Source organism: Dromiciops gliroides, chromosome 2 (assembly GCF_019393635.1).
Source record: "Dromiciops gliroides isolate mDroGli1 chromosome 2, mDroGli1.pri, whole genome shotgun sequence".
In the NCBI taxonomy this organism is placed as follows: Eukaryota; Metazoa; Chordata; class Mammalia; order Microbiotheria; family Microbiotheriidae; genus Dromiciops; species Dromiciops gliroides.
In genome coordinates this window covers 112023868-112047062 of record NC_057862.1, presented here as the reverse complement: position 1 = coordinate 112047062, position 23195 = coordinate 112023868, and the positions used below count along the sequence as shown (strand labels likewise).

The following is a 23195-nucleotide window of genomic DNA, read 5'->3' as shown; positions in this document are numbered from 1 at the left end:
TGGGGTTGGTGGGGATGAGAAAGTAGAGGTGAGAGAGAAAGGTGGAGGTGAGAAAGACCCACAGTTAGGGGACCAGGATCCAACAAGGCATACTATTTCTTGATGTCTATGCAGACAGGGTTTGAGGACCTTGCCCATATAGACTACATGCTCCCCCAAATCACATGTACACTGGCCCCTTCCCCATACCCTGACCCCAACCCAGGACACCTTGTTATGTTCTCTGAGAACCAAAACCTCACACTGCCAGGGGGAACTTACCCCTTCTTAGTTTCCAGGTGACAAACTTCTGCACCGGTCCTGATCCCCCTGTGGAAGAGAGAGCTGAGCTCCAGCCTCATTGCTGAATCAAGTCAGCAGGTGCCTACTCACCATCTCTTCCTGTGCCAGGCCCTGCCTGGGCTTGGCCACACTGTGTGTGTGGTCACTGGGGGATTGAGAGGAGGGATGAAAAGGAGGAAGAGATAGGAGAAGTGAAGACATGGCTGGGGAGACAAACCTAACCCACACGGAGCGGTCAGAGAATCAGACAGGGTGCGGTATTGCCAGAACAGTAATAATCTGGATGACTGAGGATGGCCCAGAGGAGGGAGAGATCAGTGGGAGCTGCAGAGTTCTAAGAAGGCTCCATGGCCCTTGACCTGGGCCTTACACAAGGCATAGGATTTGGAAAGGAGTGTAGAAGGTATTCTAGGTGGGGAGAAGCACGGGAACAAAGATACTAGAATGTGCCTGGAGGGTGAGGAGGAAGAGATCCCATGTGGGAAATAAGGCTAGGGTGAGACACATTTGGGGCCTTCTAGAAGGCCTCAGATGCTAGACTAAGAAGACTCAGACTCTTTACTCCAGTTTCTCCATGAAGCTCACTTCTCCAGTGAGATAAGCCTAGTTTTTTTTTGTTTGTTTGTTTGGTGAGGCAGTTGGGGTTAAGTGACTTGCCCAGGGTCACACAGCCAGTAAGTGTCAAGTGTCCAAGGCCAAATTTGAACTCAGGTCCTCCTGAATCCAGGGCCGGTGCTCTATCCACTGCACCACCTATCTGCCCCATAAGCCTAGTTTTACACTGCCATTTCCTAAATGTCAGGAGGAAAGGAAGAGAATACAAATCCCTGCAGTCCCTACTGTGTCTCAGGCACTGTGCTAAGTACTTTACAAATGATCTCTCATTGGATCCACATAACTACCTCTAGTATTGTCCCCATTTTACTGTCAAGGAAACTGAAGCAAATAAAAGTTAGTTGACTTACCCAGGGTCACACAGCTAGTAAACATCTGAGGCTGGATTTGAACTTAGGTCTTTCTGACTCCAGGCTCAGAGCTCTATGCATGGTACCATGTAGTTGCTTCTAGTAATAATAGCAATGAAAGACCTGACACTGCCCTCCCCTCTCCTCCTTACCCCCTCTCACCCCCTGGCAGGTCCATCCCTTGCTCTGGCTTCCTGGAAAGAAGGAAGTGAACACAGACCTTCCCACCTTGTCTTCTCATTCCAAAGTTGGGCTAGCCTCTCTTAAGAAGGGAAAAAGTGTTCTGGGATAAGCTTGCTCCCCACCCCCTGGGAAGGCCAGACAGACCCATTTCACTGAGGACAAGGAAGATCAGTTAAACCAGTCCACTGGTAAACCACTGGTAAGGGTAAGATGAAGGGACATTTTGCAGACAGGAACAAAGACCTATTCCCATCAATAATTATCATATCTCTTACCTTTCTCCCCTTCCAGATGTGAACGGAACCTGCCAGGGCTCTTATTCTCCAGCACTAAGGCCTCATTCTTGCCATCTCCTGCTGGCTGCCCAGTCTTCCCCACCTTGAAGAAGAGGTTCATCAGTGTCTTGGAGCGCTGCAGAGCACCTTTCTCTGGGGGTGACCCCGACTTCTCCTTCCGTCGCTGTTTTTTCTCCTCTGGGTGTAGGAGACAGGAGGCTGGAGGGCTGGGATGGGAGGGGGTCCTTGGGAAGGGGTTAAGGGAGAGGGAATGGAGTCTACCAGCTTTCATCCAGAGATCTAACTGTAGGAGAAATGGCATCTAGGTGCCCTTCTCTCTCCTCCTCCCCATCCTAACCCTCCCTGGGAAACTTTAGCCCAGGGTCATCTGGAGAGACTTATAAGGTGGAGGAGGAGATGACACGGTATGATAATAGAAATAGGGTAAGACTTGGTCCAAGATTGCAAGGGCAGAGACAGGCAAGGGGACCCAGGACCTGGGGTAGGGATGGAGTCAGCAGCTGTTGTAGAAGACTCTGATTGGGTCGGAAGACACACCCATCCCCAACATACCCCATAAGGTCAAGTAGCTCTGGGACCGTGTGATGGGCGGCCGAGGCCTGCTGAGAGCCAGCAGTAGGGCTGTTTTGGGGGACTCAGACAGTGCGGTGTCGAGGCGAGAGCCGGACCTTCGGGCAAGGAGGGGCCCGTCTGATCGGATGGCCGTGTCTCTGAGGATAACCGTAGGCCGGACGCTGCACCATGTCTCCACTACCCCGCTGACCTCTGGCTCAGTCTGTATGGCTGTGTCTGCCCGTCCCCAGCCCCTGGCCCCTGGCCCAACTAGCTCCTCTGTAGACAGGCCAACATCCACCATGTCCAAGGGGAGGCAGCTGGAGCCAGAGCTGTAGGGGATGCTGGAGGAGTAAGAGGATGCAGTGGAACTACTCTCCGATGTCTGTGACAGCTGCTGCAGGGGCCCATTGCTCACTATGAAGAGGCAGGGGCCTAGGTCAGCCTGGGGAGACGGATGGGACCCTCCCCATCTCTCCCTAGGAGCCTCCCGGCCTTCTAGGACCCCTGCTCAATTGGAGGCAGTGTTCTGGGAGTCAGAACACCTGGCTTTCCCAGGTCCTCCACCGATTACCTGGTTGGCCTTGGGCAAATCGACATCTGCCTTATCTCTGGCTCTTTCCTCATCTCAAAAACAAGGGGATTGGACTTATGTGATGATACTTGTACTACCTACCTTGGAGGGTGGTTGTGAGGTTCAAATGACAAAAAGCTCTACAGAGTGCCGCATAATGCATTGCAAGCCATATTGTTATTGCGGAGCAGGGCTTCCATACCTGGAACTCTCTCCCTCCTCATCTCTGATTCCTGGCGTCCCTGGTGTTTCTGCAAGAGGCCTTTCCCAGTCCTCCTGCACCTGAGTGCCTTCCCTGGGAGGTTATCTCCAATCTATGCTGTCTATAGCTTGTTTGTACGGAGTTGTTGTCAACTCCATTAGACTGTGAGCCCCTGGACGGCAGGCACTGCCAATGGTGTCCATGGCACCAAAAAAGGTTCAGAGCCCCAGTGGTACATGGTCCTTCTGAAGCCCCTTCCTAGGGGGCATGATTCTGAGGATTGGTGGAATTGGGGGCTGAGTTTAAAGTGTCAAACTCCTTCAAAGGAGATTCTAAGGTACCCTGGACCCCGGCGGAGTGACGGGGAGGCAGAGGCTCTTGGAGGGTAGGGAGGCTTCTGGGTCAAGCTTAGGACACCCAGGCTCTAGCCATTCATGGGAGGTCCTCCACCCCATCCCCAGACACACATGGAGCCCTGTGGAGTTGGACCCGTTCTGCCTTCAGGGCTTCTTACATTGGTCCAGCCAGCAATACTCAGACACCATCTCCTTGTAGGCTGGATACCTTCCAGTCTCCTGGATGGAGAAGGGGAGAAGGGAGAGGAGAAAGGGGAGGGGAATGGAGAGGGAGAATGAGCTGCATTAGGGGATGATGATGGGAAGGAGACTGGAGGATAAGTGTAGGAATGGGGATGGAGGACAATCGATTATGGAATTGAGAAAAGAGGATGGGGGTGGGAAGAGGGTATGAATATCTCCCATATCTTAGGCAACAGGGAGAATATGACCCAACAAATGGTTAGTGATCCCACTCCCTCCCTGGGTGATCCCTTAAAATCAAATCTAGAAGGCCAACAGCCCCTTCTTCCTTTTGTTGCCCTTATAATGGACCCCAAGAGTAATCTCCTCCTTAATTCCAAACCCGGCTCTCTCTAGAAATCATGCTCTTCCTCCCCACTGCTGAGCTACAGAGTCCCTCCTTGCTCTGAGAAACTAGAACTTGCTCTTTGAGAAAGTTGGCTGCCTTGTTTAGTGCTTACATTGGCTCCTTTTAGAAAGTTCTTCCTACAGTTTGACTTCTATCCCTCCCAACCTAGTCGCAGCTGCCATTTCTGCCTTCCTTCCACCCCAGGGTCCTATAGGTCTACAAGCCTGTGGCGAGTGGTCTACCTTTATGGTCAGCATGATGTGCGTCTGGCCCTTCAGCACCTCCACAGCCTGGCTGTGACTGATGTGGTCAAACTTCACTCCGTTGGCTGCCAGGACTTGGTCTCCCACTTTGATGCCATTCTCTTCAGCCAGTCCACCATGGTCCACTCTGAGACCAAGATCAATCACAGTGACTCCACCCAAGAGCCTCCTCCCAGCTCCTCCCTTCCAGTCTCCACTCTGTCTACTCACTTGGAGACATAGATTCCCAGACCAAACTCTCTGCCCCCTCGGATGTTGAAACCAAGGCAGAAGTCATCAGAGGTCGTGTACAGGTGCACGATGCGCCTAACTCCATCATCTGAGCTGCAGTCTGAGGGTGTCGAACTGCATTTCTCTACCACTAGCCTTCGATTGACCACATCCACCCTAATACCCAGCAGACCAGCCAAGAGAGTGGGGCATCAATCACTAACAATGAGGGATAGGAGGCAGCACTTTAATGCTTCCCCATCCCCAAGCCCGTGACTCCCCACTCCTCAGGCTTAGATACCTCTCACATTTCACTGAGCAAGGATCAGGGGGCCATAGTAGCCCTTTCTCAACTAGGATTCCCCCAGAGCTGGATAAAAAGCTCCGGAGAGAGTGAGCATCCTTTTGGGACAAGGGCATGGGCCAAAGAGATGGGGAAGGAGAGTCCCCGAGAAAAGGGAAGATGAGGTCTCTGTTCCCCAAATGTCACAGAGATGGTCAAGCACACTCACCGAAGGCCTGCCCAAGGGACACAGGTAGGAAGAAGAGGCTAAAGAGCCTGAGAAGAGCAGGAAGAAAAGAGCAGCCGTCTCTGAGGAGAGAGTGGGCACAGGGAGGACCAGGCGCAGGAAAGGTGAGCAGACCCAGTAGTGACCATCTTTGATTCAGGAGCTCCCCTCCCCTCCCCTTTCTCCCAGAGGCCCCATCTAGGTGGGGGGGGGGAGGTAAGCTGGATGGAGCCCTCACCACGTGGTCTTCTCCTTGGAGAACTTGATCCCAGGCACTCGGCCCATTCGCCTCACCATCATACTCAGGCGGCTGCTCCCCGTCAGCACCTTCACAGCGCTGCTCATGGTGGTGCTCTCCAGGCTGAGCCCATTCACCTCGGTGATTTTGTCTCCCACTCGGAGCCCAGCTCTCTCTGCAATGGTTCTTCCCCACTCAGCTTGGCAGCTCTTAATTCATTGTCCCCCCCCCTTCAGATAGGAGCTCCTCAAAGGCAGAGGCGTGAGTCCTCATTCAGATCCGGTCTCCCCCTACCAAAACTGGGCTCCCTGAGGATACAGCAGCTCTCCTTTTAGAGTGGGGGCTAAGAGCAGAGCCTTGTCTACCCGTTCAGACCATGTCTTTCCTCTCTGGGACACCTGAGGGCTGGGCTTTGTCCTCCCATTTGGCGTCTCCCATTTTAGATCAGAGATTCTCTGAGAACAGGGTTTACCTCCTGATTCAGATTGTGGGCTCCCTGAGAGCAGGGCCTGGTTTCTCCCCTCTCTGCTCCCCAGCACCTGAGAGGAGGGCAGAGACTCACCTGCGCTGCTCCCTTGCTCCACTTTGCTGACAAAGATGCCCAGGCCATGCTCTGAGCCCCCACGGACGCTGAAGCCCAGCTTTCCCGATGGGCTCTTTTCCACGGTGACTGCATTGATGATGTCACTCTCATCACTGTTGGCTGAAGGCAAAGAAAGATGAGCTGCCATTGAGAACATTCACCTTACCAGAGGGAACGCCTAGCACTTTTAACACAGTAAGACATCATAGAACATGCCCCCTTCCCCTCCTGCAGTGAGGGGCCCCTTTGCCTGGGGGACAGAGGAGATGGGACAGCCTGTAAAATCCCTTCTAGTCTAAGACATGCAGGGTTAGGAGGGCAAACATGGTATGGCGTAAAGAATACTGGGCTTGAAGTCAGGAAAGAATCGACTTGAAATCTCACCTTTGACATTTACTGTGTGACACTGGGCAAATCACTTAATCTCTCCAAGTCTTTCATCTGTAAATAGCCATTGTATCTACCTCACAGGGTTGTTGAAGAGCTCAAATATGGATAACATGTATATGTATGTGTATATGCATGTGCATGTGTATTTGTATATGCCTTTGCATATGTATATATGTATACAACATGTTTGTAACATAAATATTTGTTTGTATGTATACATGCATATTGTACATATATGTGATATTTGTAAAGTATTGACCAAAGTTTACTATCATTACTTAATAATTATTATTTTTATTTAATAGGCCAGAGAAGGTGCCTGTCATATGACACGATGCCTAAAGACTCCATTCTAAAGACAAAAAGGATTCTTCCTCTTTTCCTTCTCATACACCCCTTTATAAAGAGCCCCCACATCGAGCCTTGTGTCTAGCCCTGTGGAGGTGACAGAAGAAGAGGTCATTCAAAACCATGGTGTGAGTACATCCACGGAAGGGGCTGCAGAGGTTTACCTTGGAGAAGAGAAGACTTAGGGATGAATGAGGAAGACATGACAATGCTCTTCAGATATTTGGAGGATCGTCATGTGGAAGAAGAACCCTACTTTGCTTGCTCCAGATGGGAGAATCAAGTCTATTTGGTGAGAGTCACAGGGAGGGTAATTTTAGACATGCAGTCTTGTGTTCCTTTCTCTCCACGAGGGGTGCTTAACCTGGAGTCCACACAATTTTTGGTTTTTAAATTTTAATAACTGTATTTTAATACATTCAGTTTCCTTAGTAATCCCATGTATTTTATTTTGTCCATTTGAAAACGTTATTCTGAGAAGGGGTCCAGAGGTCCCACTAGAATGCCAGCGAGATCCATGACACCCCCACAAAAACAGCCTACGCCATGACTATCCATGATTTATTGGGCAACATCGGATTGCAATAAACTTTGGCCAAGAATTCCAGAATTTGGGGATAATGAGTAAGAAAGAATAGTATAAATGTGGAAATGTTTTGCATGACTACACATGTATAACATATTGCATTGCTTAAGTTCTTAAGGGGGGGTGGGGAGGGAGGGAAGAAGAGAATTCGGAACACAGTTTTGGTGGGTTTTTGGAACACGGTTTTTAAAATTGGTGTTAAAATTTGTTTTTACATGTAATTTGGGAAAAATAAAATTCTAAATAATTTTTTAAAGTATAAAACATTTTTTTAGTATAAAACATTGATGACAAAATTCCCAGAACCGTTCTGGGGCCGAACTTAACAGGATGAAACTTGATTGGGATAAATATAAAGCATTATACTTGGGCTCAAATAATCAATTTTACAAACACAAGGTGGGGGAAGTATGGCTAGACAGCACATCTTCTGAAAAAGATCTGGGGGCTTAAATGTACTGCAAGCTCACTATTGGTCAGCTGTGTGATACAGTAAAAAGCCAAAAAGTTAATACAATCTCACACTGACAATGGAGGGAGTCTAGAAATGGTGATAATCTTAATGATCAGACCACAGCTAGAGTTCTGTGGAACCACATCTGGGTAAGGACATTCATAAAAGGGAAAGTTGCTTAGAAGAAGGCTACCACGGGGCAGCTAGGTGGCACAATGGATAAAGCACAGGCCTTGGATTCAGGAGGACCTGAGTTCAAATCCAGCCCCAGACACCTTACACTTACTAGCTGTGTAATCCTGGGCAAGTCACTTAACCCTCATTGCCCTGCAAAAAGAAAAAAAAGAAAAAGAAGAAGGCTACCAGATTGGTGAAGGGCCTCAAGATCATGTTCATGGGAATCTGGGTCAGAGGAGCTTGGGATGTTTAACCTGGATAAGAGATTTAGGGAAGGGTTTGATGGATGTCTTCAGGTTTATTTATTTATTTTTGTGAGGCAATTGGGGTTAAGTGACTTGCCCAGGGTCACACAGCTAGTAAGTGTCAAGTGTCTGAGGCTGGATTTGAACTCAGGTCCTCCTGAATCCAGGGCAGGTGCTCTATCCACTGTGCTACCTAGCTGCCCCGTGTCTTCAGGTTTTTGAAGGGCTGTCCCATGGGAAGAAGGATTAGATGTGCTCTGTTTAGCTAAAGGGGGCAGGACTAGGATCTTTGGGTAGAAGTGACAGAGAGATAGATTTAGGTTTTGATATAAGGAAAAACTCCATAAGAATCAGAGTTATCCAAAAATAGAATGGACTGCCCCTGGAGGGTATTGGGTTCCCTCTTCTTCCTCGATATCTTTAAAAAATTAAGAAGGCTGGAGGAGGACCACTTGGGTGTGTTGCAGATAGACTCTGGTTCTGGTATGGGTTGAGCTAGAAGGATGTTGAGATCCCATCCTGCTTCTGAATTCTGTGATTATCAAGTGGAGACCGGAGGGGAAAACCAAGTCATAAAAGATTTTGGATCCTTCACAGAGTTGGTTTAGCACCATCTTGGGGAGTCTATCTTTGATGCACTGCCCTAATTCCAAACCACAGATGGGCTCTTCTCCGAGCCTGGCTCTGGGGACAAGCCCAAAGTTCTGAGTTAGGGAGATGAGGAAGATATCACAGAGTCAGAAGAAGTCTTGATAAACTTGGCATGGGGCATGATTTTGAGGACCCAGGGAGGTATTCACACGGAGGTATCGGGTTGTGATATAAAGATTTGGATTTTTCTTTGTTTCTGTTTCCACACTTGTTCTCCTGTCTCCAGTCTGACATTCTCTCTCTCTCTCTCTCTCTCTCTCTCTCTCTCTCTCTCTCTCTCTCTCTCTCTCTCTCTCTCTCTCTCTCTCTTTCTCTCTTCCTCCACCCCCCCCCCCGGGCAGTTGTGAGAATCAAATGAGAGAATATTTATAAAGCACTTAGCACAGTGCCTGGAACATAGCAGATGCTTAATAAACCCTCCCTCCCATCTTTCCTTCCTCCCTTCTTCCTCCTTCCCTCCCTTCCTCCCTTCCTTCCTTCCTTCCTAAGAGGGTTCCAGGCTCAAAGACTGGGTGGGGGTTCTAGGTTTGAGGCTTACAAGTTCCAAGTTTTCAAACAACTGCAGAGGAAGTGCTGCTCATCTCCTATGTCTTCCATGACTCTTTTAAGTCTTAGGTAATTTTATATATTTCTATCCTACTTTGACAGGTAAAGTCCCACTTCCTGAAAGAAGGGTTTTTCAGTCCTCCTTAGTTCTTGTGCCTTTCCTCTGTTGATTTTTCTCAATTTACCTTGTCTTGGGGCAGCTAGGTGGTGCAGTGGATAAAGCACCAGCCCTGGATTCAGGAGGACCTGAGTTCAAATCCAGCCTCAGACACTTGACACTTACTAGCTGTGTGACCTTGGGCAAGTCACTTAACCCTCATTGCCCTTCCAAAAAACCCCAAACAAAACAAAAAACCCAATTTATCCTGTCTCTAGCTTGTCTGTACTAAGTTGTCTCCATGTGGCTGCCCCCGTTAGATTGTAAGCTCCTTGGGAGGGGGGCTGTTTGCCTTTTGCCTTTCTCTGTATCTCCAGTGCTTAGCACACTGCCTGGCCCAGAGTAGGTGCTTGATAAATTCTGGTTGACTGATTCTAGACTCAGAGATTGAGCAAGTTCCAGGTTCTGCTATTGAGAGGGTGTAAAGCTCAAAGTCTGGTTTTATTTTCCAGGCCCTGAGACTTGAGACTCAGAGATGAGAAGGTGAGATTTCAGTTCAGAGATTAGGGAGACCCGATTCTAGGCTTAGAGCTCAGGGAGGTTCTAGATTCAAAGGTTGGCATGGAAGGGGGTGGGACTCTGGTCTCTAGGGTTAGCTGTGGGTTCTAGATGCTAAGACCGGAAGCCTTCAGGATCAAAAATTGAGGGTGTTTCCGGATTGAGAAACTCAAAGTCAAGGGGGAGGGGCTGAAGTTCAAGGTCAGAGTTAGGGCAGGGTCCCAGGCTTGGAGGGGGATGGAATAAGGAAGCTTGGTGGAGGGGGTGGAAGGTTCTGGACACAGAAGGTAGGACGTGGTTCCAGGCCCAGGCCAGAGAGTCCCATCCCCAGCTGGTCGTGGTCTGGGCTTTGAAGAGGTGCTTTAAACAAAAGAGGTTTCTTCCCCCCCCCCCCCCCCCCCCCGCTTTCCCTGTCCTCTCCCCCTCCCCCCTCCAGGGGGAATGAAAGAACCTTGGGCTCCAAGGGGAAGAGCTAGAAAAGCCTCCGGGGGCGCCAGGGCACTGGGTGTTCTGTTGCGGGCGGAGCGGGAAGAGCTCCCCTGGCCTCCTGGGGCTTTGGAGCGGAATCTTAAAAGGGCCACGCGCCCGTAGCCAAACCCCTCCCCAGAGAGGCTGCTGGTAGAGTGACCCACTTGGCATCGGCCTTTTCAGAGCCATCTTTTTTATTGTTTAAAGGCCCTGGCTGCAGGACTTCGACTTCGCTGCCCTGGCCTGGTCAGATAAGCGACACCCCCAGGCCTGGTATGGGGGTGGGGGTGGGGTAGGGAAGTGATATGTCAGGAGCTCCCCGGGGGCTTTTTAGTTCCAAAGCAGGAGGGGGCGGGGAGCGGGAGCCCAGAGACCACCCGGGGCAGTGCCCTTTCCATGCTGAGCCCCATTTCCCCTAGTTATAAAATGGGAATAACCTTCGCCCTGATGACCTCCCGGATGTGATAGAGCTGTGAGCCCAAGGTCCTCCCCCCCCCCCAACATTCCCGAGGGTCCCCTCCCCCTACCGTAGCATCGAGCCTGAGCAAACCAGAAGCAGGAAGAAGCCTTGACCAACTATTTGAGGGCCAGGGAGATATCTAGCTGGAGGTGCGGAGGAAGCCATTGCCCCCCCCCCCATTTGTCTACCCTGCCTCTCCCCCATCCCTTTATATAAAGGTAACTGGGATTCTCTCTTGAGAGAAAGGGGTTCTTTTTTTTTTTTTTGGTCACGCACCCTCCTTGGGCAGTCTGTTGATGCCTATGGAGCCCTTCTCAGAAAAAAAAAATGCATCCAATAAAATATATAGGATTACAAACTAATTCTACTGGAATATGGTTATAAATACAAATATTTTTAAAACGTTCACAGACTCCAGGTTAAGAACTCCCGTCTTAAGAGAATGAGATTCTCTGGAAACTTCATGGGGCTGGGGCACCCTAATAGAATTAGGTGTAAATGAACCTAAGACTTTTCTGGAACGGAGTATTCCTGAAGTCAGATGCTCCTAAGTGTTTCTGGAATTGATCTGTGGCCTTGTGAGACTGGCTGCTAGGGGAACATGTGGACTAGGAGAGAAGGAGGAGCAAAGGAATTCAGGGGCTGGAAGTAGATGGATTTCAGTCAATAAGTCAATAAGCATTTATTAAATGCCTGCTGTATTCGACGAATATATACAAGAATGAAACTGTCCCAATTCTCTTTTTTTCTTCTCTTCTCTTCTCTTCTCTTCCTTCTCTTCTCTTCTCTTCTCTTCTCTCCTCTCCTCTCCTCTCCTCTCCTCTCCTCTTCTCTTTCTTTCTTTCTTTCTTTCTTTCTTTCTGGCAATGAGGGTTAAGCGACTTGCCCAGGGTCACTAGTAAGTGTCAAGTAGCTAGTAAGTGTCAAGTGGCTGAGGCTAGATTTGAACTCAGGTCCTCCTGAATCCAGGGCCAGTGCTTTATCCACTGTGCCATCTAGTTGCCCCCAAACCGTCCCAATTCTCAAGGAGCTTATTCCTAAGTAAGCTGGGGAGGTGGGGACAGCTGGGAAGAAAAGATGGAGGAGGGGATGCAGGGTGTTCAAATACTTGTCCCATCTTTCTCCAAGTACTGAAAATAGGTAAATGCTATGGGACAGACCCAATCATTGTAGATCCCTTCCCTTTCCTGAGGCCTGATCCCTTTTAGGTTTTTTGACATGGGAAGGGTAGAAATCCCAGATTTAAAGTCCTATGCACTTTATTTCAGGATTCAAGGACCCAATGGTCTGACTGCAACCTACCTTTCTAACTGCACTCCTCTTTGATACTGACCCCTTCATCTAGGCCCAGGTCCTTACATAAGACTTGCACATCTGGTCTCCAAACTTTTGATTTCTTTCTCTGGGCTTCCCTAACCCGAATGATACTGGCTCCTCTGGATGCACATTGCATCTGACTCCCTTGAGGAAACTATCCCCAGGCCCCTACCTAGCTCATACTAGTCTGTCCCTCATTTAAATTCCTACAGCTCTCATTTAACTCAGAGCAAACATAATATTGTACTCTGAGGTCAAGACACATGCTCCAGCTCCATCCAGAAAGTGAGCTCCAGGGGAGGAGCTAGGGGCCTATGCCCCAAGCATAGGTCAATACAAGACAGCACATACAGGGGCATCACCAAATACATTTTGATGGATTGGAAGAGAGAGTGAAAGGGAGCAGTGGGAAATGAGATTAAGTGTGTTGTAGAGAGGAATCTTGCTTCAGGCAGATATTGGAGGGAGAGTCTATGATTGAGAGTTTGCACTTTGACACTCTCTTGCTCTTAGATTCTAAGGGAGCTACAACTGGGAGGAAACAGGCCCGTATGCTTATCCTTCCGTGCCTGGAATATCCAATCACTTGTAAGGCCCTGGGGACTCAGAAGTCCTGGTCCCTTGACCTAACCTGGGAACCCTAGTCCTCTGGGCCCGTTCAGGAGCTAGTTGTAGGAGTGTGTCCCTTCTTTTCCTACTCAATGAATCTCTTCTTTAGGCTCTCCTGCCCTAGATATGTTTGTTTGTTAGGCTCTCAGGGACAAGAATGACAGGGCTTACTGCAAAGGTTGACGGTGGCTTCTATTTTTGCCCCTCCCCTACCTCATTTCCAAAGTAGGCTGGAGGGAACCCGAGGGATCCGACTCCTGTGAGTCAGGAGTGGGCCAGAAGGAGAGCAGGAGCACCGAGGCACAGCGGCCGAAAACCACCTGTCTCTCATCTATGGGCCCATCCCTAGCTTCCCCACTACACCGCTGCCCTCCCCCATGCCCCTCCCTTCCAGTCCTGGGCCCCGCCCTTTTCAGCAGGAGCGCTCCCTACCTTCGATGGGGGAATTGATGAGGATGACTCTGCCCATGGGTGAGGAGGCTCGGATTCCCCGGGGGGGCCCGTTCAACAGCCGCTGTTGCTTCCTCAGCAGGTATCGCGTTGCGGAGCCCGTGTCGCTGCCCAGGTGGCCGCGGGAGGAGAGGGAGCTCAGTGAGCCCGAAGACAGGTCTCCCAGGCCCAGGGGATCCATGACAGCGGGTAGCTTCGTGGTCCCACGATCCACTCAAACCTCAACCCCGGACCGGGGGTCCTGTGCAGCTCTGCTGTCCTCACCCAGGAGGCAGCGGGCCGCTCGGGCCAGGCCAGGACATAGTCCTTGGGGCGAGGGCGGGGTCTAAGGCGCTGCGGGCCTTTCACTCCTTCTGATGGTATCTGTACAGCGGGAACATCCTAGGCCTGGCGAGAGAAGTGGAATCTTAGGGCCAAGAGGGGGCGGTGCCCTACCCTTTCAAGGCAGACGCCCCCTTAACAGTCACCTTCCCCACCCCCCTTCCCAAGACAGGCTCTAGTTAAGGCCCTTAGGGACCGGCAGCATCTCAGTCCCGACTCTGTACCCCAATTCGTGCAGACTCCTTGTGTAATCCTTCATCCAGGCCCCCATGTTGAGTTTAGGGAAGAGAGTCCATGTCCATTACTGGAGCCCAAAAAGGGACCCAAAAGGAGTGGGACCAAAGACCTGAGACTTTTGGCTTTAGGCCTTTGGGGGGGACGAGTCTCAGGGAATGTCACTCCTCGCCCCCCATCCCCAAGGATAGTTATGAATATTCAATGAAAGGAAGTCCCAAGAGTTGGGGGGGGCGGGGAATGGGGGCGCGCGCAGAGGACTTTAGTACTAGGGACAGCTCCAGAGAGGGTTTTCTTCCTCCACCCTGCCCCCCTCCAAGAGATTTGGAAGCCTATATCTGCACCCAAGGCCGGCCTCTTGCACATCCCTACACCCCCATCCTGCTATGTTTCTCTCTCCCCCCGCCTCCCCCCCCCGCCCAAGCCTTCCGGAAGGAGGATTAAGGCGACTCACCCCCCTGTCCCCCCAGGAATCAGTGAACTCCCCAAACCCGGGCACAAAGACTCTCCACAGAGCTCCAGGAGCAGATCAAATAGCCCGTCGGGTAGTTTATTTTCCTCCCCCTCTCTGGATTACCCTCCTCCCTGCCGCCCGGTATCCCCTCAGTCTGACCCTTTAGCTCCGCTTACCTGGCTCTGTGTTCCGCTACTGCGGGCCTCACCTGAGACAGCAGCACTGCGGGTCTCCCGCAGCTGAGAGCCCCGCCCCCTCACCGAAGGGGTTGTATGGATAGGTCTAGCCTGGGTCAAACCGAGCTTCTCATTGGCTTGCTTGGCTGCCAGTCCGCTCTTCCTCCCCTGCTCCTCGTCGGACCTCTTCGCGCCCCTGTGTAACGGTGTTTGCTAGGAGTGAGGCTGACTCCGGGGCGGCTGCATTGCCTCGACTCGGTGCTGGCTCCAAGGCCAGGGCTGAGCGTGGGGAGGCAAGCAGAGGCTCTCCCTGATAAGAAAGGTTGATGGGGGTCCCCTGCTTCCCATCCCTTTCTCTTCCCCTTGTCAGTTCAGGGAAGCCCTGAAAAGCAACGTCGAAGGTTGTCTTGAGGATCAGATGAGCTGATTCATTTAAAATGCCTCCAAAATGTGTGAGCTTTCACTGTTGCTATTTCTGACGGACCTCCAGCTCCAGCCCCATTAAGAGCTGTGCTTTGTGTGGCCTGAGATATCTCTCACTCATTGTTCTTAGTTGGAGGCTAAACCACGGGTCTGTGTCTCCCGGGGTGGGGGAGGAGGTGTGTGCGTTATTGCCTATTAGCTTTCCTTTGTGGATTCTTTGTGTGCTGGTGTGCACCTTTGTGTGACTGTGTTTGTGATTACGTATTGATCTGTTTCTGCGTGCGTATCTGCATGGGAATGTGTAATTATGGTGGGTAGTAGTGTGCATTCCTGTGAGTGTGTGTCTAGCTGTGTGTACCAGTGTAAGGCTCTGTCCATCACCTACCAGGGAAAGATAACAGGGGGCGGGGCTTCTGGCCAGCGAGACAAATCCCAAGTGGGGAGGGAATCCTCCTTACCTACTGACCTGCTTGGCTAGGGGCAGCAATTCCCAGAGGCAACGGGTCCTCCAAGAATTCGGGGCTTCTGGGCCAGTGCCAGAGGACAGCATTAGGTGGACTGCCTTCAGATAGGGTGACCTTAGCCTAGGCTCCCTGGTCAGTCGTCGTTTTAACAGAGTTGACTGATTCCTACGGAACTCTCAAGACTCCCCACTCTCCTGGATTTTATTTGGTGGGCAAAGGAAGGGGAGCAACTCTGGGAGTGAGCATGCCTATAGGAGAAAGGGAGAATTCCAGGAGAAGAGACCTTTAAGAGGATGTGATGTGGGGGGGAGGCTACACAGGAAGCTATTGGGGTGGGAACACTGTGGAAGGAGGCCTGGGGAATACATTTAGCTAGATGATAAGCACCACTGGGGATGGAGGGGGGCAGAGGGTGGAGGGTTTTCTGAAGGAGAGTTCTGGGGAGAATGGCACAGAACTGGGGAAGGAATTGTGGAGGAAGGTGACCGACCACAAAGACTAGGGGTGAAGGATGGGGAAGAGAAAGGGAGCCCTGGTCGTGAGACTCAAGGAGTAGGGAACCGGGGACAGAAGGAGCTCTAGGGGAGGGCCACAGAGCTGGGAAGGTGAGGACAGAGATGCCTGGCTAATGGTCAGCAAAAGCAGAAATGCATAAACAACTATGAGTTGGAACTGAGCCTCAGTTGGACACAGTTGCTGAGGGCACTCCCTCCTCTGCCACTCCTCTCCTCCCATCTACCCCCACTCTAGCCCCAGCTCCTGCTTTTTCAGGGATGTCTGGAGGTGGGAGAGGGCCTTGTCCCCAGCCCTGGGTGCTTCTGCTGAGTTAGGGGTCTCGAGTCCCTCAGCTAATGGCAAGAAACTGAGCACTGACTCTTCCAGTCCAGTCCTAGGATTCCCAAAAGATGTGTGGGTGGGTGGGTGGGGGAAAGGGTGGGAAGGCAAAAAGTGGGCCAGCCTAGTCTGATAGCCTCTTTTTCTCCCACCCACCTGAGATGACCCCAAACTCTGAATGATGCAGGATAGAGGTGGTGGCTCAGGACAGCCTGGGCTGGAGGCCTTTCTCCTGTGATTCCTCCCCACCCCCATGGCCAATCCCAGGCTCTGCACTGACCAGCTGCCCTGGAGCCCCCTTCCAGTCTCAAGGGTCAGGGTTGCTTCCTTTAGCCCTATTGGGTGGTTACAGGGTTCAGACCACATCATGAATGAGACTGTCCAATGGTAGTAGTAAGGGAGATTTGTGCTGTCTGTGAGTGAAGAAGCTGGGGGGGGGGAGAAGGGAGCTGTCTGCCCCTGGGAAGGATCCCCCTTTTCTCTGTGGAGCAGAAGGGGAAAGGACTCTTAGAAGGTCCCTGTTCTCCTGAGAGCAGTGGGACTGGTTAGAGACTGTGTCTATCTGCTCCACACAATACTTTAGCTTCTTCTTGGGCAAGAAGAGCTGGGAGAACATGGGCTCAGAGTCCAGGGAGGCAAGAGAGGCAAGGACTGTCCACCCATCGAGGGCAATTAGGCCATAGTGTCCTGAGTTGGAGACAAAAAGTCATTAAGTGACTGAAACACTTCCAATAGGAAAGGGAGGGATCATGTGTGAATAGCCCAAGGACAAGCTTACAACATGTATACTTATGCCCAGGCCCCCCATACTTCATACTGGCATTTGAGGAAGTTTAGATACAATTCCACCAGCATTTACAAAGTACTTACTATGTACAAGTAGTCTTGCTTGACATTGGGGATCCAGAGATGAAAACAAGATAGTCCCTGTTCTCAAGGAGCATACAGCTCACTAGGGAGTTACATCTACACAGATATGTAACTTGAGGAGGGAGATAACACTGGCAACCAGGGAGATGGGGAAAGGCTTCCCGAAGGAAGTAGCATCTGAGCTGAGCCTTGGAGGATCCTAAGGGGCAGAGAGAGAGCATTTCAGGCACAGGGAACCACAGCCTTGGCACAGGCCCAGAGAAGGAAGAGAGAACATCAGGTTCAGTAGGATAGTTTGGCTGGAATGTGGAGTGTGTGAACTGAAATAGGGACTAAGTTTGCAGAGGCAGCTTGGAGCCAGATGGAGGAGGCCTTCAGTGCCAAGCTGGAGAGAGGAAAAGAGGAGCCACTCAAGATTTTTCAGCAGGGGCCTGAGCCAATCAGGTTTGTGCTTTTAGGAAGGGCATTTTGTCTGCTGTTTAGAGGACAGGTTAGAGAGGGGATAGACTGACAGCAGGGAGACCAATTAAGAAGCTGTTACAATAATCCCTGGGAGAGGTAATGAGGACAGGTTGCTACATAAGTGGAGGAAAAGGGACGCTTGAGAGATACTACAGAGGTAGATTTGACAAAACATGTCAATTGATTGGCTGTATCGGGTGGGGTGAAGGAGAAGGAAAAAATGACTCTGATGTGAATATGGGTAACTGGGAGGATGTATGCTCAAGAAATACAGAATTTTGTAGGAGGCTTGGATTTAGGGGGGAAGGTAACGAAACCAAGAGCATCTGGGAAACATCTACTATGTGACAGACACTATCCTAGCAAAATAGCCCTTGCCCCCAAGGATCTTACATTCTATAGGGAGAGACAATCTGTACTTTAATATGTGAATTCAAAATATCAAGCAATCCCTCTGGGGTTCATTCCCTCACATGAACTTGTACTGGTGGGCTTGGTCTTCAGAATGTAGCTGTTACTTAGTCTCTCAATCCTGAAGGGCTGTATTTCTCATACTGCCCATCACTGATTGCTCCACTCCCCAGTCCATTTGTCTTTCATCCACAGTTAGCCAGTAGATACTGATTATCTTTTAGAAAAGGTACACAGTTGGCACAAAATGTGTTCCCCAGCAAACTGGAGGCACACCCTGACCTTGCATGCTCAAAAGGCTAGTGGGCTAATATTTAAAATACAGTAGTAATGAGGCATGTGTGCAGAGAACACATGTGGCAAAGGGGGTACTTCCTGACTCATGGCTTTGGAAGTCCATTTCTCCCTTTGTGGAATTTTCATGAGGTTCTGTTCAGTGAGTCTGGTTCCTTCCAGGGCATAGCATCTCTGTTGGATGGATTGATCTACTGGTGAACCAGGCCACTACAATCTATGCAGACCTTGCAGCTAACTGGACATATCTATCTCTTTTTTTTTTCTTTTTCTTTTTTTTTGCAGGCAACAGGGGTTAAGTGACTTGCCCAGGGTCACACAGCTAGTAAGTGTCAAGTGTCTGAGGCTGGATTTGAACTCAGGTACTCCTGAATCCAGGGCCGGTGCTTAACCACTTCGCCATCTAGCTGCCCCTGGACATATCTATCTCAATGCTGCTATGTAGTCACTTCCTAACTCCTGTGGCTACTGCAAGTGGACACCAGTGGACCCTACTACTACTGGTTTAGGATGCTGATGGGACCTCTGAGTCCCCTGAACTCTCATGTTACCACACATCTACTTCTGAATCAGAAATGAATGGCAAAGAATCAGAAATTATGGGAATGTTCATCAGCTGGGGAATGGCTGAACAAGTTGTGGTGTATGGTTGTAATGGAATACTATTGTTTTATAAGAAATGACAAGTAGGATGATTTCAGAAAAACCTGGAAAGGCTAGTGAGCAGAACCAGGAGAATAGTGTGCACAGTATTTATACAGCAATCAACTGTGAATGACAGTTATTCTCAGCAATACAAAGATCTAAAACAGTCCCAATGGACTCAAGATGAAAAATGCTATCTAGCTCCAGAGAAAGAATTGATGAAGTCTGAATGCAGATTGAAGCATACCATTTTTCACTTTATTTTTTCCTGTTTTTTTTTGTTCTATGTCTTCCACAATTTGACTTATATGGAAATATGTTTTGCATGATCTCATATGTATGAAATTGTTTATTGTCTCAAGGTGGGGTTTGGGGAGGGAGAGAATTTGGAACTAAATTTTTTTAAAAGAATGCTAAAATGTTTAAAATTTTTTTACATGTAATTGGGGAAAATATTTGAATCAAAAAAGAATAAATATAAAATTGCAGAACTGGCCATTTGTCATAACCTCCATAGCTGAATGGGATATTAGTGGGGGGGTGATGTCAGGACTTGCAGTGAATTGGATTTAAGTGAGGCAGGGCAGTGCTGGGTCATCAACTTCACTCTCTCCTCCAGAGCCATCTGAGTCCAATAGCAAGATATAGATCAGGATGACTGGAGATGGCCCTGAATGTTTAAGGCAATTGGGGTTAAATGATTTTCCCAGGGTCACACAGCTAGTAAGTGTCTGAGGTGAGATTTGAACCTGGATCCTCCAAACTTCAGGGTCAGTACTCTATCCACTGCGCCACCTAGCTGCCAAATGAATGGAAGATGCCTATGTTTCACCACACTCTTGGGATTGTGTCAAAGCAAACTTGCCTTCTCTCACTGGCAATGGAAAAAGAGATTGAGAGATGCACAGGTTGCCTTTTTTATATGTATAATCAAGCCTGACTCAGCAACTCCTGAGTCATTAGTTGTTTCAGCTCTATGGCCAACTAGAAGACTTTATCATCACACAGGGGATGGTAGCAATCCTTGAGTTATCATGGCTGAAAACTGACTCCCCCAAGTTTCCACATGAATTTTTTTTTTTGGTGAGGCAATTGGGGTTAAGTGACTTGCCCAGGGTCACACAGCTAGTAAGTGTTAAGTGTCTGAGGTCGGATTTGAATTCAGGTACTCCTGAATCCAGGGCCGGTGCTTTATCTACTGCGCCACCTAGCCGCCCCTCCACATGAATTTTTGAACTGAAACCAAATGGAAAAGACCAGGGCCTCTATTGACCAGGTTACTCCATTAAATATATTCCAAAAAAGTACGTGGTAAAATTTTGGCCTGGAAGGCACCAAAGTGTAGAGGAGAGCAGTATGATGAGAAGGGATGGGCAAGACTCAGGAAAGGCTTTATGTAGAAGGTGGTATTTGAACAAGGTTTTGAAGGAAACAAAGGATTTTAAGAAAGCTAAGAAAGCTAAGAAAGGAAAAAGGAATGAGTACATTCCAGGCACGAGGAAGTCATTCCAAAGTCATATGAAGGACAGTGTTTAAAAAGGGTGGGCCAGGTTGTGAATGATTGATTGATTTCATAAAAGTATTTTATTATTTTCCAGTTACATGTAAAGATAGTTTTCAACATTTTTGTTCACAAGAGTTTTAGTTTCAAATTTTTCTCCCTTCCTCCCTTCCCCTTCCCCAAGACAGAAAGCAATCTGATATAGATTATATATGTACAATCACATTAAACATATTTCTGCATTAGTCATGTTGTGAAAGAAGAATCATAACAGAAGGGAAAAACTTTAAAAAAAAACAAAAAACCAAGTAAAAAATAGAAACAGTATGGTTCTATCTACATTCAGAATCCACAGTTCTTTTTTCTGGATGTGGAGAACACTTTCCATCATGAGTTCTTTGGAATTGTGTTTGATCATTGCACCACTGAGAAGAGTCAAGTCTGTCACAGTTGATCATCACACAATGTTGCTGTTACTGTGTACGATGTTCTCCTGGTTCTGCTCACTTCACTCAGCATCAGTCCACTTAAGTCTTTCCAGGTTTTTCTGAAATCTGCCTGATCATCATTTCTTACAGCACAATAGTATTCCATTACATTTATATACCACAACTTGTTCAGCCATTCCCCAACTGATGGGTATTCCCTCAATTTCCAATTCTTTGCTACCACAAAAAGAGCTGCTATAAATATTTTTGTACATGTTGGTCTTCTTCCCTTTTTTATGATCTCTTTGGGATACAGACCTAGTAGTGGTATTACTGGGTCAAAGGGTATGCACAGTCCCATAGCTTTTGGGGCATAGTTCCAAATTACTCTCCAGAATGGTTGGATCAGTTCACAACTCCACCAACAATGCATTAATGTTCCAATTTTTCCACAGCTTCTCCAATGTTTATTATTTCCATTTTTTTGTCATATTAGTCAATCTAATAGGTATGAAGTGGTACCTCAGAGTTGTTTTAATTTGCATTTCTCTAATCAGTTGTGAATTAGAGCATTTTTTCATGTCAATAGATAACTTTGATTTCTTCATCTGAAAACTTCATATCCTTTGACCATTTATCAATTGGGGAATGACTTGCATTTTTATAAATTTGATTTAGTTCCCTATATATTTTAGAAATGAGGCCTTTATCAGAAACACTGGCTATAAAAATAGTTTCCCAGCTTTCTGCTTCCCTTCTAATTTTGGCTGCATTGCTTCTGTTCGTACAAAACCTTTTTAATTTACTAATCAAATCATCCATTTAGTATTTCATAATATTCTATCTCTTGTTTGGTCATAAATTGCTCTCCTCTCCATAGATCTGAGAGGTAAACTATTCCTTCCTCTCCTGATTTATCTATGGTATGTGAATAATTTTAAAAGCCAAACATAGGAATTTATATTTGATCCTAGGTAATAAAGAGTTATTTGGAGTTTATTGAGGAGGAAAGTGATGTGTTCAGACCTGAACTTTAGGAAAAACACTTTGGAATCTATGTGGAGGATGGATTGGAGAGGGAAAAGAATGGATAAAGGAAAACCAATAAAGAAGCTATTGCTGTACTTGAGTGTGATGAAACCCTGAACTAGGGGATTGGCCACGTGATTAGAGATAAGGGTGTTGGGGGGGGTGTGGATTTAATTGATCAGATTGATTGTGAGGTGTCTCAAAGACTTACAAGACTCAGTGACTCAGTTTCCCAAGTTTTATTATCAGACTGTGATGACCACAGGGAGACACCAAGGATATAAAGTGTCTCAACTAGGGGGATGAAAATGGTTATATTTATAGTAAGAAAAAGTAGGTTATCTCCTCATTATCTTAATCTCTGCCTTAAGGAGGTACATGGGAGGTCTTATCCTAGTTTGGAGTCCCTGGGGCACTAAGTCAACCCCTGAGGGGGGATCTTTTTCCTTGGAGGTGTGTTTTGGGGGGTTTACATGTCATAAGGTAAATTTGAGGACAAATTTGGTTCTTTCTGCACATGTTCCTAAAGACATGCTTAAACTTATCAGAGCCAGAAGGTCTCTGTGTTTATGATATTTCTTTACTTTCGACCTGCTTTCTAGGTGTCCTGTAATCTAGGAATATTAATGGCTATTAATGGTTAATGGTCCCTAGTTACAGTCTCTGTAGATGATGAGTGTTGATAGGGACTTGAACTCTCTTGGTTACAGTACTGTTGATAAGAACACAAACCTTAGTTTCTCTGTTAACCCTTTTAGGTACTGTTGATAACCCTTTTTAGCTACAGTTGATAGGTTATCTGTTAACCCCTTTTTTTCCTTCTCCATCAAGGGAATGTATCCAAGAGATATTTTGGTGGTAGAAATAACAAGATTTAGCAACTTAATGGATTTATCAAGTGAAGGAGAGTAAAGGGTCAAGAATAACACCGTGGTTAAAATTCTGGATGGCTATGAGGATGGCAGTTTCTCTATCAGAAAGAGGTGGGGCAGCTAGGTGGTACAGTGGATAGAGCACCAGCCCTGGATTCAGGAGGGCCTGAGTTCAAATCCAGCCTCAGACACTTAACACTAGCTGTGTGACCCTAAGCAAGTCACTTAACCCCCATTGCCTTGAAAAAACAAAACCAAAAAAACATCAGAAAGAGGAAAAGTTGGAAGGGGCATGGGTTTTGGGGAAAAGATAATGAGTTCAGTTTTAGAGATGTTGAGTTTGAGATGCTCATGGATTGTCCAGTTTAAAATATAAAACAGGCAGTTGGAGATGTACAACTGCAGCTCAGGAGAAAAACTAGAGCTAGACATATAGATTTGGGCAACATTTTCATAGAGTTAAACCCAGTAGAAGATAATCAGGTCACTGAGTAAGAGAAGGTGTTTGTCTTTTGTTCTCGAAAAGGACTAATGACATCGTGAGGGTGATATCTTAACTTGGGAGTGAACTGGATTTAAGTGAGGCAGAGCTATGCAAAGTCATCAGCCTCACTCTCTCCTCCAGGGTCCAGTGGCA

The 23195-nt window shown here is 48.2% G+C and overlaps 1 protein-coding gene across 1 annotated transcript in view; it reads right to left on the bottom strand.

The window, feature by feature from the left end:
* Positions 1-23195, bottom strand: part of PDZD7 (PDZ domain containing 7) — a 91352-nt gene that overhangs the window by 7641 nt on the left and 60516 nt on the right. Inside the window, exons 2-11 of the mRNA XM_043983259.1 lie at positions 14326-14521; positions 13123-13527; positions 5764-5904; positions 5202-5376; positions 4455-4631; positions 4224-4371; positions 3569-3629; positions 2279-2695; positions 1706-1903; positions 262-309 (exon numbers count right to left, since the gene is read on the bottom strand). Of these exons, the coding sequence (XP_043839194.1) occupies positions 262-309; positions 1706-1903; positions 2279-2695; positions 3569-3629; positions 4224-4371; positions 4455-4631; positions 5202-5376; positions 5764-5904; positions 13123-13321 (1564 nt within the window). The 5' untranslated portion in view covers positions 13322-13527; positions 14326-14521. The remainder of the gene's footprint in view (positions 1-261; positions 310-1705; positions 1904-2278; positions 2696-3568; positions 3630-4223; positions 4372-4454; positions 4632-5201; positions 5377-5763; positions 5905-13122; positions 13528-14325; positions 14522-23195) is intronic.